The sequence below is a fragment of the Protopterus annectens genome, chromosome 8.part0 (genome assembly GCF_019279795.1).
Source record: "Protopterus annectens isolate FY-2018-M chromosome 8.part0, PAN1.0, whole genome shotgun sequence".
NCBI classification, from domain to species: domain Eukaryota; kingdom Metazoa; phylum Chordata; order Ceratodontiformes; family Protopteridae; genus Protopterus; species Protopterus annectens.
This window is the reverse complement of record NC_056741.1, coordinates 1,512,666,340-1,512,685,503: the sequence shown is the minus strand read 5'-3', so window position 1 is coordinate 1,512,685,503 and position 19,164 is coordinate 1,512,666,340. Positions and strand designations below refer to the sequence as shown.

The window sequence follows — 19,164 nt, the reverse complement described above, 5'->3', positions numbered from 1 at the left end:
GTGATGGTACAGGGATAACCCCAAGTTTGATTTGCTTCTTCAAGAATTTCATCATCATCTTGCTGGTATCTTGCTCCCAGTTGACTCAGAGATGAATGAACAGATGAAGTCACAGACAATGTTATGGAATATTTTCTCTCCTAGGGATAGAGAAGAAAGGCTGGAACTGATCGGTTCAGGGTACAACCTTGGTCTTGGCAAAGGAGATTGGAACAGAAAGATCACTGGTTCCAACCCCTGTTCACATTTTGGATCAGGCTGAAAAGAAGGAGATGGTTCTGGAGCACATTTCTTAGCCAGGTTTGGTGGAGACTTTTCTGGTTTTCCAGTCAAACCTCCTTCCTTTTCTATCTTGCTCTTTCTCCTTTTCTAGACTTTTCTTTTGCTTTGGGTTTCTCCAGCTTCTTAGCTGGAAAGAAAGAACTTGAAGGAGTAAGCCCCTTTCTAGGTGGGAAGAAGCCCATTTAATACCAACTTATCCCCACTGGTTTGTAGAGCTGTTGCACTGATGACAGAGCAAGGCTGACATTCTACTTCTAAATGAGCAGTGTCTAGGCAATATACACATTAAGAGTGTGAATCCTGAGGTGGGAGTTTATGTCCATACACTGAATATTTTTTAAAGCCTGAGGATTCAGCCATCTTAAAATCATGGCTAGGCAATGTATCAGATCCTGAAAAAAAATTACAAGTTAGAAACATGTGTACACACACTAACTTAGCTATGGGAGAAGGGGGAAAATACACACTAGAAAGAATGACTAAAGATAACTATCCCTAAAACTATACCTACAAAATGCTAATCACTAAGAGACTAATGATAACTATGAATTAAAAGTTATGTACTCACCAGAAATAGGCATCTGTGTTGTCCATTTTCTTTTTCCTCAAAGAACGGAGTTACAGATCCAATCCTCGGATCTAACTCGGCCACATACTACAGACTTTGGATCCAACTCTCAAGCTCCTCCCTCTAACCACAATGCCCTAGTCCACCCCCAATATGTCAGATTGGAGTTTGCTGCCATAATGCATTCATTAAGTAATTAAAGAGAAAAACAGATATTACAGTAGGGCTCAATCTCAGAACTGTAGGTTCCAACAAAGAAACCATCAGGTCACTCCAGAAGACTACAGGAAAGGGGAAGAGGGGAAGAGGGGAATGAAGAATTAAAATGGACAACACAGATGCCTAGTTATGGTGAGCACATAACTTTAAAATTTGATGTTCTTTTCATTCTTCCTCAATGAATGTGACAGAGTCCCCAGCTACATAAATCTTGGGTGACCCTTATGTAAGTATAATCCAGAGAACCACTAAATCAAAGGCATTTCTACTTCTTGAAATTAAGTCCAATTGGTACTAAATAACAAAGGTATGAGCACTAGACCATGTTGCTGCTGCACAAATATCCCTGATAGAAGTTCTTGACCAAAAAGCAGACGAAGTGGCCGTGGATCTAGTTGATTGGGCTTTAGGCATTCTTGGTAGAGAAAGGCTCTGTTAGGAATAAATCCAGGAAATGCAATTAGTTATTCATTTAGCAAATGTAACTTTAGCAACTAGAGAACCCAGCCGACTTGATGAAAAGCTGGTCTGTTTTTCTGAATTCTATTGTTCTGTGTAAAGAGAAACGTTAAGTGTCTATGCACATGCAGAAGATGCATCACGTATTCTCCTACATTTTAAAAAATTGGAAAGAAGACTGTAAATGGATAGTTTGGTTAATATTAGACTCAGAAGCCACTTTACATAAAAAAGAAGGGCTGGTTCATAAAGTAACCCTATCCTTATATGAAAGGCAATGCAAGGAGTCTTTGATGAAAGAGCCTGAAGTTCAGAGATTGTTTTAGCGGAAGGAATAGCCAACTAAAAGGCTGTTTTCCAAGACAGATACTTTAAGTCAGTTTTTGCTGAATGTTCAAAGGGTTTTGAGATAAACCTTGGAGTACCCCTGTTAAATCCCAAGGAAGTGATGGATTCTTTACTGGAGGTCAAAGTAGGAAGGTGCCTTTTAAGAAAGGCTTACATACAGTGCAATGAAAAAGTATTTTCCCCCTTCCTGACTTCTTATTTTTTTGCATGTTTGTCACACTTAAATGTTTCAGAACAAATTTAAATATTAGGCAAATATTAGACAAAGATAACCCAAGTAAACACAAAATGCAGTTTTTAAGTGATAATTTTATTTATTAAGGGAAAAAAAACTATCCAAACCTACATGGCCCTATGTGAAAAAGTAATTGCCTCCCTTGTTAAATCATGATGCAAATGTGATTAATCATATTTTTGGGAAAGCCAAGTTCAATTTCACTAGCCACACCCATGCCTGATTACTGCCAGACCTGTTGAATCAAGAGATCACTTAAATAGAACCTGTCAGACAAAGTGAAGTAGGCCAAAAGATCCCAAAAAGGAAGACGTCATGCGGCGATCTAAAGAAATTCATGCCGGGATCTAAAGAAATTCCAGAACAGATGAGAAAGTAATTGTCATTGATCAGTCTGGAAAAGTTTACAAAGCCATTTCTAAAGCTTTGGGACTCCAGCGAACCACAGTGAGAGCCATTATCCACAAATGGAGAAAACATGGAACAGTGGTGAACATTCCCAGGAGTGGCTGGCCTACAAAAATTACCCCAAGAGTGTCGTAACGACTCATCCAAGAGGTCACAAAAGAACCGAGAGCAACATCTAAAGAACTGCAGGACTCACTTGCCTCAGTTAAGGTCAGTGTTCATGACTCAACCATAAGAAAGAGACTGGGCAAAAATGGCATGCATGGCTGAGTTCCAAGACGAAAACCACTGCTGACCAAAAAGAACATAAAGGCTCGTGTCAGTTTTGCCAAAAAACATCTTGATGATCCTCAAGACTTTTGGGAAAATATTCTGTGGACTGACTAAACAAAAGTTGAACTTTTTGGGAGGTGTGCATCCCGTTACATTCGTAAAAGTAACACAGCATTTCAGAAAAAGATCATCATGCCAACAGTCAAACATGGTGGTGGTAGTGTGATGGTCTGGGGCTGCTTTGCTACTTCTGGACCTGGACAACTTGCTGTGATTGATGGAACCATGAATTCTGCTCTCTACCAAAAAATCCTCAAGGAGAATGTCCGGCTGTCAGTTCGTGACCTCAAGCTGAAGCGCATTTGGGTTCTGCAGCAGGACACTGATCCAAAACACACCAGCAAGTCTACCTCTGAATGGCTTAAAAAAACAATATTAAGGTTTTGGAGTGGCCTAGTCACAGTCCAGACTTGAATCCAATTGAGATACTGTGGCATGACCTTAAAAAGGCAGTTCATGCTCAGAAACCCTCCAATATGGCTGAATTAAAACAATTCTGCAAAGAAGAGTTGGCCAAAATTCCTCAACAGCGATGTGAAAAGCTTGTCAGTTATCGCAAACGCTTGATTGCAGTTGTTGCTGCTAAGGGTGGTACAACCAGTTAAATTTAGCAAGGGGGGCAATTACTTTTTCACATAGGGCCACGTAGGTTTTGATAGTTTTTTTTCCCTTAAATAAAATCATCACTTAAAAACTGCATTTTGTGTTTACTTGGGTTATCTTTGTCTAATATTTACATTTGTTTGATGATCTGAAACATTTAAGTGTGACAAACATGCAAAAAAAATAAGAAATCAGGAAGGGGGCATTTACTTTTTCATTGCACTGTAACTTGGAATCAGTCAAACAATAATTTTTGTCTCCTGCATGAAAATTTGATATGGCTGCCAATTGTACTTTGATTGTGGAAAAACATAGCACAATCTTTGAAAAGAGAAGCTAGAAAGTCAAGTACAGCAGAGACTGGGGCAGTAAAAGGGTCAATGTAGTTTCAGAGAGCCTAAAGCGGACATCTTTACCATTTACTCTTATAAATCCTTGTGGTGGATAACAGTATGGCACATACTGGGGAAGAAAGCCTCACCTGTCTGGCTATTAGTGGAACAGCAGAAACCATGCAGTTGGTTTGAGGGCTGGGATATTGGGATTATTCATCCCTGAAGGATGTGACAAAAGGTCTGGATGTGGGTCCAGTATCCAGGGAGGATAACGAAGATGAGACCAAAGAAAGGGGAACAGCACCTAGTGAGGCGAGAAAGGGGCAATGAGGATGGCCGAGTTCTTCAAATGACTTGCTTTCTGTAAGAATTTTTGGATCAGAGGTACTGGGGGATAGGCATGAAGGGGACTAGAGGGTCAAATGTAGACTAGAGCATCTCTTCATGACTCCCCTTCAGGGGGGATCAGGGCAAAGTACCTGCTGCATTTGTAGTTGGGAGGTGCAAAGAGATTGCAGCCTTATTGGCCCCAATGGTGGAAAATCTTCTCTGCCATTGACTGGCTGAGACACCTCTCGTGTGGCATCAGAATGAACCTGCTGAGTTTGTCTGTTAGCATGCTGGTTATCCCCGTAATGTGCATTGCTACTAGAAAGTGGTTACAGGATATCACCCATTGCCACATCCTCATGGTTTCTCAGCAAAGGGGTAAAGAACAAGTTCTGCTTTGTTTGTTGATGTACCAGACCACAGACATATTGTCGGTTTGAATCCCAACAGTCATTACAGGAAGAACATCTCAGAATGCCTGTAATGCTAAAAGGACTGCTCTCATCTCCAGGACATTCACATACAAATTGGTCTCTTAAGGTGACCACATGCCTTGGACTGTCCTTCCCAGAAAATGATTCCACCACCCCAGATGGGAGGTGTTCATGGTCACTGTGGCCAACGGGGGAAGAAGGACGAAAGGCCGACCTAGGTAAATTTCATCTGGATGGATCTACCAGTAAATATGGCATTTGCATATTTGAGTACGTTTGGCTGAAAATGATAGGGGTTGTCAAATAAAAGACCACTGAACAGCTAGAGTCCACTGAAGGCCACACATTAAGTAGTGTGCTAAAGAAACTAGAACTATTGCAGCTGCCATGGAACCTAAAGTTTGAAGAATTAGTCTGGCAGGAGGAGGAGCAGGATGAGATAGAATATGATGAATAAGAGATCTAAGTGTGTCAATACGGTGAGAAGGAAAGAAAGGAATCTGAGTAGTTATGCTTCGCTGGCCACCAATAAACTCCAAGCTCTGTACTGGTGTCAATTTTGATTTGGCAAAAATTGACTGTTATATCTAGTGACTGGCAAATTTGGAGCAAACAGACCCTGGACTGCTCTAGGAGATAGATGGTTGGGGTGGTGAGGAGCCAGTTGTCCAGATATGGAAACACCCGGAATCCTTTTAGTCTCAAATGAACTGCCACCACTGTAATACACTTGGTAATCACCCTGGGGCTGTTGCGAGTCCAAAGGACAGGGTTCTGAACTGGTAGTGAATAGCTCCCAGCCGAAAGCGCAAGTGTCTCTGGGAGCACCTATTTTAACGTGATAGTATGCATCCTGAAGATCTATGGAGCACATCCAATCGTTCTTATGTAGAAATGGCAGAATGGTCTGAACAGTGACCATTTGGAACTTTGATTTCTTCATGAATTGGTTTAATCTGCTTAGATCCAGAACTGCTTTCAGGTCTCCTGTCTTTTTTAGCACTAAAAAGAAATGTAAGTTCCGAATCCTATTTGGTCTGGTGAGACCTCTTTTGTCTAGCAGCTTTTGAATTTCTTGTACTGCAGAGATTCTCTCCGACTGGGTGGAACGTTGAGGAGCTATTTTCTTTTGGAAAATGGAATAAAAAAAGTGGTATGAAGTAACCTTTGGATATTGTTTTTAGCACGCAAGTATATTTTGTTAAAGTAGCCCAGGTTTCTGGGTGCAAGGACAAAGATCCTCTGACTGTCTCCAGAGGTAGGCAGTCAGGCAGCACTTCAACAGCATTGAAAGCATCTATCTGGGAATGAATCTCATTAACCTTGATTTTGCAGGCCTCCTCTGCCCAGAGAGTGGCATCTTCCAAATTCCCTCCTCTGCATCTGAAGAAGTTGTCTCCAAGTGAGTCCTGGAAAGTTCACTGAGATTTGCGGAACCACATTTTTTTTGCCACCTTTCTGATTCCTTGAAAAGCTTTGTTGGGGATAAAAAAAAATGAAATTCTCATGGTAGACAATGTCTATCATTGGTCAATGCAGGTAGGGGTTTCTTTCACAGAAGGGCCAAACAAGGATGTTCTATCAAACGAAGCACTGATGAAAGAAAACTTGAAAGGCTCTGCAAAGTCACATAGCCACAAACAGAATCATCTCCTTACGGCATGCCTGAACTGGCCGCACATGAGGCACCTTTTGCTGTACAAGAGACTAACTTCATGAGCGTACTGGAAATTGACAAAACTGTGGCCAGCTGAGATCATCATCTTTTGAAATCCTCTGCAAACATGGACTCCGAGAGATGGTTTGATAGTTCTTGTGTCAGGTAGTTCAGGGACCTCAGGGCGCAAGTTACTGAAGCAAATGTACGCTTAACAAATCTGTCCAGTACCCTAGGCTCTCTGTTGGGGCGGGGGGGGGTAGACAGAGAAGCTCACCTCTGCTAGCTCCTTTTTCATGGCTGCCTCCACAACCATTACATAGACAGGGACTCCTTTGCTCCAGTGGGGTTTTATCTTTTGGGGAAGCCAAAAACTTGACCGGGTGACACAGGATAGTTTCAACTCAATCAGTCTCCTTCCATGCCTGTCGAGACACTAGGTTGATGAGCTCATCAGCCTGGGGAGTTACCCAAGACATAATTGGCCAGCACCAAAAGTCTCCAGAAATAGTGACTCCTCTGGAGAAGGACCGTCAGTGGACCAACCACCTTTCAGTTCAAGGATCTCTAAACAATCTCCAAATGAGACATCATCAGGTAGTGATCTGGGAGATCCTTCCCCTTCCTTGAAATCAGTACCTTCAGTGAGTGATTCCAAAGGGGAATCTATGTGCCGCCCTCTTACATATTCTCTTCTAGTGGACCTCCTCAATGGGATGTTCTGGGGAGGTGTCAGAAGAGAAGGTAAATTTTTGCATGCAAACTGTTAGCTAGGTGGAATGATCTGCCCCCTGTGGAATAGGTCTGACGGAATCAGAGCTCAGAACCAAAAAGGGAATAGGGGGTAGGATCTGAGGGAGGATAAGAGACCGAGCTCTAGAATGAGAAAAGAATCTTTTCACAACTTTGAAAACAGACGGACCCAGAGAAGCTGTGGCCACCCGCACTGGAGCCAAATGTTCCAACATGCGTAGATCACGACTCCAACTTGATTCATGCCTCAAGGAGGGAACTGGGCCCGAGCTATCTACTGCCAAGGCTCCGAGGGGCAGAGATGGATGAGATATCAGAGTAGATGACGGCCCCACGGATCTTATACTTCAGCTCTGGGAATTATCCTGATCTGAACAAATAGGAACAAAACTGGTCAGGGATACTGTTGGGAGTCGAAAAATTAATTCTCTTTGGATCTGACTCCAGAACTCTTGTAACAGTCAGATCATGGGGTTCTGAAACTAAAGGATGGCTTGGAGGAGGAGACAAAACTAAGTAGTGGCAGGAAGACTCAAGGATCCAACTGGGGAGTGAGCAGAGATAACCGGCATCTGGATCTGAGCTCTGAGGAACTTTTCCATCATCCAATCCACATCCACTTCAGAAAGACTCTTACAGGACCTGATGGAGCAAGTAGTTGACTGAGGTGTGGAATGCTTTTAAGGTGTCTGCATAAAAAGAAAATGGAGCAGAGGGGAGACAGGACTGATCAGAAATTCAGGTGAGCGAGTCCTCGACATGTAAGACATGCTAGGCTTAGGATCCATAATTTGAGTGGTAGGAGTGGCTGAAATAACAATAGGATCTGAAGGCTTAGGGGTTTACAATCTGTCTTCTCAGGCCTGACGAACTCTGATCCAACAATTTGGGAACTTTTGATGGTGGCTCCGAGGAAGTCTTAGGAGACTTTGGAGGCAAACGCTTGCTGTGCTCCAATAGTGCTTTTAAACACTTACTAGTTTCAGCCCCTGAGGAGGAAGACAGCAAACCTTTAAGTACAAGCCTATTATGCCTGTCAGCTATGTCACTTGAATTAAACCTTGCACAAATTGTACAGTTTGCATTTAAATGAGTTTCACCTAAACAACAGATGCACTCCTTGTGGGCATCAAAGTTAGGGAGTTTATGCCCACAAGAAGAGCATTTATTGAAACCTGTCATTTTGTCAGTCATGACAGTAAAAAATCCAGAGAGAAAAATGGAAGATAAAAAGCAAGTACCAGCTACGGTTTAAAAAAAAAAACGGAATACCCTGTAATAGTGTAGGAGTTATAGAAAAAGGAAGACAAAGTACCAGCAATGATATGTCTGAGAGATAAACTAAGAGGGAGGAACAAATTTAGTTAAGGTAAAAAAATATATATATATATATATATATATATATATATATATATATATATATATATATATATGAGAAAGAAAGTTAGAGTAAAAAGTAATTAAACTTTTCCACTTACAACTATCTAAAAGATAAGCAAACTCTGCAAGAGAAGTACCTCGCATCCATACTCCATGGTGGCAAATGAGATCTGTAGTACTGGGGATGGACTAGGACATTATGGGTGGAGGTAGGAGCTCCAGAGCTGGATTCAAACTCTCTAGTATGCAGACAAGTCAAATCCAAGGACTGGATCCATAACCCCATTCACTGAGGAAGAATGAAAAGGACATCATCAGATGGATTAGCTATTATATATAAACCTGAAAAACTATATTTCTTTTTTAAACCACACTAGAAACAAGAAGTCTAGACATTTTAAATATAGAGAGAAAACTCTCATCAGTAGGAGAAGGAAGTCTAAGATAGACAAAAGGATACAGAGAGTTTTTGTTGGACAGCTCTTCTGATCTTCAGGCATCAAACAAGATCTGGGCTGCTAAGACAGACTACAGGGAATTATGGGTAGGGGAGAAGTCACAGCTCTGGATCCAAGGAAGCTTCAGATTCAGCACCAAGGTCGGATCAGGCAACCCATTTGTTTTAAATGGAAGAAAATGACAACATTGGATCCGTTGTTGATGGGGCCAGAAGGAAGTCACACAATGATCTTTGCAGATTCCTTCTGAATGTTCAGAATTAGTGGAAATGGTGGAAAAACATACAGGATCATTCCTGTCTAAGGAAAAGAAAAATCATCTGTTTCCAGACCTTCTTGCATGGACTCCTGGAGCTGAATTTTGCTAACTGATCAACTGATCATTTCAAATGGAGGTAAAACATTAAATATGAGATGTTCCCGTGGCTGGGTTAATTTCTGGAAGATTCCCAGATTCTGATTGTATTTGTAAGGGACTATCTTGGTGCTGTTCAGCATGCCTACCACAAAATGTTGCTCTAATAGTGTGTAAGATGCCTATAGAGTGAAACTGTGCTGAAAAGCTATATCCCAGGCTACCATGACTAGTAAGTACACAGGGCAACACTCTTGGGAAGCATAGACGATTCAGAGCATTGACAGCATTTATGATTGCCAACATCTATTATGTTTGTGGTTTGGTCTGTATTTTCTGTTTCAAAGACCCCACCTTTTTTTTATCCCAAAAGATACTGCTCTCTAAGCAAAATTTGAGGTATATGTTGTTACAGATTGCACTAGAATTGGAAGGAAAAGAGACCTGATTCAGATAAAATTGGTCTCTTGATCAAAGAATCTCACTTATCACAAACCCCAAAAACTGGACTATGGAATTTAAGGGGATGCTGACATTGAGACCATCCTGATTTTAGGCACAAACAAATTTTTCTCATGTGGAGTCTTGCTAGAGGAATCATTAGAATTGTGGATGGTATGACACCTAGTTGTTTGTCTTTCGGCTTTTTCCTGGTAAGGGGTCGCCACAGCGGAGCTCCGGTCTGCTAATGATTGGCAGTAGATTTTTACAAAACGCTGAGGTGCCAGCTCGACGCCCAACCTTCAATGAAGGCACGCCCATTTACACAAGCATGTCTTTTGAACGCTACCCAACCGTGGGGAGGACATGCAGAATCCACACACAAGGCACTCCCAATCCAAGCCGAGAATCAAACGGGAGAACCTCTTGCTGTGAGGTAACAATGCTACCGCTGTACCACAGCAGAATGGTATGACACCTAGTATTCAGAGAAATTCCCTTGCGGAGACAGTTGTCTTGAGGAAAAAACTCAGGAATACATCTAGATAAAATCTCCTTTTTCCTGTTGAAAAAAAAGCTCTTTGAACTGAAGTATCTAGGAGACATCCCATGAGAACAATCCTGTGAGGAGTTAAACTAGACTTTTGGATGCTCTCCTGGAACTCCAGTCTGTGTAGGAAATCTCTCACCTAGGTAAGAGATTCACGACACTTTGAAAATGACTCTGTAATTAATGAAAACTGTGAATACCTTACAGTCTGTAGTAGGCTATCACTGGAGCTAGAAAACTCTGTAAATACCCTTGGATAAGTGGATAACCCAAAGGGTAATGTACAGAACTGATATGTCAAGACATGGAAAATCTTAAAAATCTGAAGCTACAAGAATGAGATAAGCATCTCTGAAGTGTAAGGTCACCAGAAAACCTAAATGAGGAATGACAGGTAACAGGTTATAAAGAGATAACATTTTGAACTTGGGCATTCCACAAACTGGTTTAAAATGGAAAGATACAGAAGCTTATTTCTTTGGCACCAGAAACATTCCTGAATGAAATGCTTCTCCTATCTGAGGAGGAGGGTTGCATCTGTCATTCCTTCAGTCAGCATTGAAAGAGAATTTTGATCTGGCGGAAGAGTAGGAATTCTTAAATAATGAAGATGAGATTCCCACCACCATCTGTTTCCAGGAAAACTCATTTGTCTGAAACAATCTGTTGCTAATGAGAGAAATGAAGGTTCAGATTTTGGGAACAATTAATGGCATGCCAGGGTGGGGTGGGGGGTGAGTTTTGAAGACAGTCATTCAGACGTATTAGGTTGTCCTTTATTATGGGTTGTTCCACCTTTCTTCCTGGAGCATTTCTACCACTGCTTTTTAAAAGTCTGCTTACATGAGGATTACTGCGTCTGCTTGTTTGGCTTCCTTGTAAAAAGTTGTAGCAGTAGATTTAAACTCCTTGACGATCTTGAAGAAAGGCTAAAAAAATCTGTCAATTTCCCTGAATCAACTTGCCTCCCTCATCATACTTTTTAAGGACCTTTGCAAAAAATGGTCCAAGTACTACCCTCCTGTCTAAGGGAGAATTCAAAATTTCAGTTTTAGCATACTCGAAGGTTTACACTAAATAACCAAGCAAACTAAATAACCAAGGAAATCCCCTCAACAGTTCCAGCAGAAGCAGCCCTGGAAGTGGCATCAACTGAACCATAACTACAGACTGGATAGCCACTTAAGACACAGAAGCAACAAGACTGTACAAAGACGTTTTTGCCTCAGATGAGGGCAAAGATGCCATAATGTTCATGTTCTCAGAGAGTCGTGCATAAAATTCAACATATCAGCTTGGCAAATGAGAATACTTAAAATAAGTGTTGCAGAAGGGTACACTTTTTTTTTTCTTCCAAGCTTATCAAAAGCTTCTCCATCCTTATCAGAAGGGGTGGGACTGGCATTAACCAGATGTTCAGCAGCAGCTAGGTTTACAAGAGAAATCACTAAGGTCTAATCTGGGGCTACAGTGTAACAACTTCTAAGACTGATAAACTTATACAATATATCTGCTTTCTTGCGGGTAGCAGGGTGGCTCTGGTAAGCTACATGTAATACATACATCCTCCAATACTGGAAGAACAGGGAGAACTGGTATACGATCAGGAAATTCCACTTGCAATAACTCATATTACTTCTTCAGAGATTGTGGAATGTCATTATGTTTTCAATTAAACTGATTCATTCCGGAAACTGTTTCAGAAAAAGAGAATCATTCAAAGGGACCATCAGGAAATGGACTTTCCTGAGAATCAGAAAACAGAGGAGAAAAAACTGAAGTGGTTCCTTCTCAATCATTTTGTGGTTCTAAATCTTAAACCTTCTCAGAAAATGAAGAAAGCCTTTTTCTTTTACCAAAAACAGCAGAACTTGAATGGTCGAGAGCCTGAACTAAGGCCAATAAATCAATCCTGTCCAAAATAACTGAGACAGATGACATATGCATAACATTTTACTTCTTTTGACAGGAATTTCTGAAGAAGCAGACCTGTTTATTGACAGGTAAACCCTCCATGGACATGCATTCCAGTCTGGATACACAGAGATGCATTTCCTGTTCTTTCTCCCAAGACTGATGGCAGGTAAGGGTGAACCACTCTCAGGGCATTCCATAGCCACAGAGGATGGCCCTGGTCCATACTGGCTGCACGGACTACACCAGGGGGAGTCAAGGAAAAAGGTGAAGAGTCTGAGGAACCAGAAATGACCACAGCAGAATCACCCATCTGCTGAGCAAGGCACTTTAAGTAGCCTGCTGTGGTAAAGGCGGTTTATTTTTTTTATTTTGTACCAGCAAGAACAACAACATAGGAACCAGTAGTTTGTTCCATGGTAAAGCTGAAAAAGATGCCCAATTCCCATGGAAGCTTGGCAGCACTAATCAGTAAAAATTACATTAAGTCCATTTTTCCAACAAAAACACAGTGAAAAACAATTTAAACACTTCCTCTGGCCTTCAAGAATAAAATAAAACAACTTGTACAAGAGAAAATGTAGTTTTAAATTAGCTCCAACAAGTCCCCCCCCCAAAATAAAAAGCAATGCTTCTGAATGAAAATTCTGAACAAAAGTCAAGTAAAAGTTTACAAAAACACTTCTAGATTAAAATTATAAATTTCACAGAAAAAAATCAGTTTCTATTACAAAACTGAAAAAAAAACAGTAGTTTTATCTGGCCAGCAACAAAACAGTGTTGACCAACAGTCAGTTCTCAAACACCTGTAAGAGAACACTCTTCAGTAGCAGGAAAGCTCCGAAGGTCTTGGCACCCAAACCACAATTTTTCTTCAGCTCTGCTCGAGCTGATAAACTGTTTGGATACATGAAAGGTGCCTTTAAGCTTTGGAAGCTGGATAGCTCTTATAACCTTAGTAGGATATAACCCATACAGACAAGGCTACTACAGCAATAATCAATATGATGAACACTACACTTGGGTTAGCTCTATGTGAGAATGTAAGATCCCTAAGGAGCAGTGACACAATATTAGATATATCAATTGCTAAGTCTAACAAGAATCATAGATGTTTGTGTTCACTCTGTTGCCAGTAATTAGAATAACCTTCTATTACACCTCAGGAAATTAGAATATCTGTATGTATTCAAAAATCAGACTCATTGGCACTGATTTTTTCTCAATAAACTTAATGGAGTGCATGTTCCACGATGCCCATTAAAGCATGAAACATGTATTTAAAACAATGACATTCCAAAAACAGAAACCCTAATTGGATGCAATACTGATTTGAGCATTAGGGCTGTCACAGTCTGAAAGACAAAAAGAACAATGAAAATCCCTACACATTTCAAAACCTTTTGAGTGATCAGAAATTTCATTCAACTTTGGTATATGTATGCCATACATGGAACATGTACTTAGATGTGGAAGACATAGGGCCCAAACAAATCATCATGTACAGCATAAGCACTGGTGAAAGAAAATCATTCTCTGACCTATCCAATTGGTGAACTTAAGCATTTTTTAATGGTATTGAAAACACTCATCTATATCATGACATTATTTCAATAGTAAACTGAAAAATAAGATTTTAAACATCAACATGCCTTGGTAGGTTTACTTGCTTGGCCTTTAGGATGGCACACAGTAGCTGGTTTAGTAATAACATTTTGTAATTGGCAAGCCAATATAACTGAACACTACCATATCACTCATTGCAGTGCTTAATGGAGGGCTCCAATTTTAACACTGGAGTAGTGGCTGTTCTGTTTCTCTACAGGAAGTGACAACCAATCAGATCTACACCCTACACTGTTTCACCTGCAGCACAGCACTAACCTGACCAATGAGATATCAGCTTCCAGGAGCATGTCATCAGTTTCAATACTCCAATCAATGATACCATCACATTTTGCATCACTGTATAAACCTCTTAACAAAAGGGATGTAGAATAAAAAATTCACCAAAATGGATATGAAGTGAAAGAAGGATAAATGGTTGCTGTACTAAAATAAGCCAAGCAGATTATTAATTTAAAAATTAACTTAAATCTAAACTTGCACTCTACTAGCATAATGCTGGATCTGTTACAATGGCACTAATACTGTTCTGACAGCAAAAAGATAAGGACTGTACTGGTATTTATGTACTATTTCAGTCTACGTTACAAAAGTACAGGGGAGTTCTACAAAAATGGAGAACACATACATTTGGCAAAAGCAACTGCTGAATTAACACATATCTAGTATTTACATAATGAAAACTATACTGTGAATTCTGGTGTATCTTTAATCATTAAAAAGCCAAAAAAAAAAATAAACAAACAGTACAGCAGGTGCGCTAAAGATATCAGCATATGACACTAATTTAAAGAAAGAAAATTAAATGTACCAACAACAAACTTAGTGTTCTATTTGATAAATGAAATCAAAATATAAACCCCTACTAGGATTGGGGCCTTATTGTGGTGAATTGTGGGGCTATATAACCTTGCGATCCTCAGAGCTATTTTGTCTGGGGCTTTATCACTACTACAATTGTTGACAACTGGTCTGACAACAGAAGCCAGACTAACAGCAATCCAAAGTGCAAGATCTATCAATGAAGTTAGGTCTGGGGGTGACCTTCACTGGCATGTACCTAGTGATGCAGTTATCCATGATGCCCAAATAGTTTCTGCCTACATTTTCATGGGGCTGCTGTGTGAGCTCACTACCCAGCTGACAAAGGGTGGAGGTAAAGCCCAAGAACAATTATGTTGCAGGCAGGAGCAGGCTGGATTAAGATGGACTAGACACCGGCAAATATATAAATAAAATATTTACATGCGACAGGAAAGTAGGAACAGTAATGTATTTAATAATCCTATACTGTCACTTCCCCCTGAAAATGTGACACCCTTTTTCAGATGCAAATTTACATGTACGTAAACATTAATCATTCCTATTCTAGCACTTTCTGTTGTGAAGCAGTATGACATGGATGAACATTATTTGCAACAACTGTATGGAAAATGTAACTGTACTATGCATTATGACCTGTTAACGATGAATGCTCAAAGGATGGTTTTCTAAGAAAAAGTAAATGTGACGAAAAAAAAAATATTTTGCATTTTGTTGGACGATTTGCTGCAAAAGTAAACCCTTTTGCCTCAAAAGTAAACACTGATGGACACCCCCGCACACCACACCCAATGAACACAGAAAAGTCTTACCGAAGTTTCTGTATGTTGGAGGCAATCCCAGAGAGGCGATATATCCCATCCACAATGCCAAATTTTTCAATGAATTCAGTGCAGCTCTTAAGGACTTGAGGGACTTCACATGAAAGGAATACAAAAATACTTAATTTAGTAAATAATGCAGAAAAACTGTTTACTATGAGTGTGATAAAACTCAGATTTAAAGTGCATAGCTAATCTGAAACCACAAGCAATTTGACCACAGATGCAGTTTAAACTGATGCAGTTTATAAAGTAACATGGTGTATGGATTTTTATACTGTTCAGTTAAAGCAGTTGGAAGGAATGCGAGAGAGAATTCCCATGACCTACTCATAGGCACTGACAGACGAGCACAAATGTTATTTGAATTAAGTGTCTCAAAGTGATGCAATCTTGGCAAACCGAGTGAAGTCAAGCAAATATGGGGTGTAGAAAAGAACAAGGATCTCTAGTACACAGAGAACAGGAATGGTTCCACATACAGTGCTCAAAAGTACTGCTGTCTACCTGCACTGCTATGAAATACAAGCTACTTGTTTACCTGTTCGCAATCTAGTCTAGCCATAAGAACAGGCAAAAAAGTAGTTGTCTACTTGCATCATTACCCTCTGTATTGGAGCAGGATCTCTCTCTCTAACAGCTGACCAACAAAATGTGACTGCATATTTAAAATTCATCTAAGTAGTCAAAGAGGCATGTGTACCAAAAGCAGATTTCCAGTAGTTAGCAATAACAAGCACAGCTGTATTCCTTCAGTAACTGTATCTGTGCATATAGTACAGACAAAAGGATGCCATCAGAAAGGAAGGGATGTGGGCAGGAGGAAGGTGGCACCAAGCCTTCAAACTAGTTACTGGAAATATTTAGAAGGGATGAATGACATGAGTGGATATCGCCAAGCAATGATATATAGATTAAAACTGAAAAACTTCTAGCAGTTTAAAAAAATGGATTTTTAGTACAAGTCTCAAATTCTGTTCAGTATATATACTTTAAATAATCATGCAGTACTTAAAAAATATATTTTAAAACAAGTGGGTTTGTCCAGACTACTGAAAGCCTCCGTTATAGACGAGTCTCTCATGAACTCCTTTGGAAAGGATTTTGGAGTTTGCAATCTTAAATCTTAATATTCAGGTACACCACCTTCTACCTCTGCTGACGTGGCCAGATTTCTTCAGCTCTCCCTATTCTCCTTGTGAGACCTACGGATGGTCTCATGCCTGTAAAGGTACCAATACTGTTGGCACAAGCCTCCCTACATACAACAGCAGTGCCACATGCCTTTTTCGTCGTCCTCACAGAGCGATGCTGGTCCCTCAGTTTCATATCATTTAACCCATTAATGCTACTAGCAGTCAATTACGAGTCACATTCCTCAATCTACAGCCACTCACCCTCACTACTAGCTCTAAAATTGCTCTACCTCAGAAAAAAGGAATTCTCTGAGATTAAGCAATTTCAGATTTGGTATATACTTTCCCCTAAACAGACTTAAATTTTTCAAAGTTCTGAGGACTGCAATTCTAGTCCTCATAGATAAAATGGGTACCAGTAAAAGAATCCATTCTTTCCTATTCTCTAACTGGGCCAAAAGTACGCCCATCATATCCAGGTTCAGAACACGAAGACAGGTTCTTAAAGTCCTCTGCACTCCCCCACCCCGCCAACATAATTTTCATATAGAAAATCACTCATAGGACATTTTTTTTTAAATTGCTAACAGATGATTCCCGCACTTGCAGAAAAAGAAGACATGATAGGGATGATCTTCACAAGTTCATAGGTAGTTACTAGGCCCACTGAGGATCTTAATCCAATTTCCACATTCACCAGAGTATTGCCTAGTTAAGTGATTTGTTCAACGTCGTACAGCAGGCATATCAAAGCTGAGATAATCAATGAAATCCTGGACTACAGAAAACAGCTCAACAACTCATACTTTTAATCCTATGCACAAAGTTAAAGTGAAAACTCCTTCCTCTATTTCAGTCACTAAAAGATGATGTGAAAGCCAATAGTCAACATCAAGATACTCAGCCAACCGCGCCCAAAAAATACTTTAAACATCGGACTGAAAAAGCCAGGATTGTTATATCTATAAAGCAAACCTTCCATCATGCCTTTCTCCCACCTTTATTTATTTTATTATTTTTATTTATCATTTGTTTTCCGGGAATGCCCGACTTGGAACAAAGCCAATTTTCAGTGGAGGATCGGGAAGAAACACTCCAGACACGTCTTTGTACCTCTTCTTATCACACTACAAAAATCTCTGCACATTACATTTTATCATATACTCCTTTGGTCAAAAAGGGAACTGTTGACTATTTTAATTGATTCCCATTTTGTTGAGCTCTGCAATAGTGGGTTGGTTGTTTCAGCATGAGGATGCTGAACAGTGAAGACATTTTTCCTTTTTCTTCACTGTTCTGCAATCTCAGAGTTGGTGTTATGTATACGTATCTATGTATTAGTGGAGGGAGGTACACTTGTTTCTGATTTTTACATTGTTTACGATAATACATCCCACCAATGATTTTTAGTACAATGATAAAATAAGTTAAATACCAGCAATAACTAAGTCCCAAGTCGAAAATAGTAAAAACTGTTGTTTCCAAAAAAACAAAGTTGACTCAGAAATGGCCAGGCAATGCAGTATGTAGAGTAAAAACTTTCTTTACTCCATAAACAGACATACGTGCTTTCGCAGAGATGCTACTTCATCAGATGTAATTCCAAACTGCTTATTTTACCATTTAAATGTAAGAAGCTATTGCCAATTATCCAATCAGTAAAAGTTCATTGTTATTAAAAAAACAGGACCATTATGTCACATTTTATGTATGCAGAAGCTGCTTAAAAACACATTCAATATCATAGCAATAAAATACAAAAACATACATAAAACAGAAGTATATACATATAAAAATGTAAACATTCTATCAAAATCTAAAACCTAAAATCATATTATCTGAATAACGGTCTTGCTTTTAACATAGGTTCCTTGATGTTGAAGTTTACAGAGACAGTTTAGGTGGTTTTACCACAAAGTTATGCAGAAAAACATGTCACTGTGACCACTTATTATTTTACAGAAAGTATGCATCCTAGTTATGTATTTAAAAATGTTGTTAAAAATCAGGTATATAGAGTTTCCCGACTGAATGTGACTCTACAGTCAGACACACTGATGTTCTACTCACCAGGCTAAACAAGGAGAAAGTTACTGTCAGCTGCCTGTCGCGTGCCAGGATCCGCCACATAACGCAAGCACTCGGGTCACTCCACAACAAGTACAAATATGACTCTGTCATTGTCCGTGTTGGTGTAAATGACCTGCGACGTACCTCCCTGGACTACATGAAGAGAAACATGGAGGAGCTCTCTGATCTTGTAGCCCAGGCAGGTATGACCCTAGCCCTGAATAGCATCCTGCCATCACCCAGAATGATATCACAGTACAAGGACAAAATGATTGAATTCAACAATTGGCTAAGCTTCTGGTGTCATTCTAAGGGGATCCAGTACCTGTCTGCCTGGGATGACATGATCGACAGACCATAATGCTTTGCCAGAGAGGGCCTGCACCTGTTGCCCTTGGGATTCCAGATACTGCTAAGGCTCTTGCCACCCATATAGTGCCTTTTTTTAGGCAAGGTTCAAACAACAAATTCACCACTGTAACAGGTACAAGCAAGCAAAATCTGAGGGTAATGCTACTCAATGCGAGAAGTCTAAACCTCAAAATGAATTCACTCAAGGCACTCCTTAAAAAGGAGAACATCGACATCTGTGCATTGACAGAGACCTGGTTCAAGGCTCCAGAGAGC

General features: G+C 40.1%; 1 protein-coding gene across 1 annotated transcript in view; it reads right to left on the bottom strand.

Annotated features, from left to right (window-relative positions):
- ARHGAP32 (Rho GTPase activating protein 32) overlaps window positions 1-19,164 on the bottom strand; it is a 3,207,216-nt gene that overhangs the window by 574,469 nt on the left and 2,613,583 nt on the right. The window contains exon 15 of the mRNA XM_044081098.1: window positions 15,323-15,425. Within this exon, the coding sequence (XP_043937033.1) occupies window positions 15,323-15,425 (103 nt within the window). The remainder of the gene's footprint in view (window positions 1-15,322; window positions 15,426-19,164) is intronic.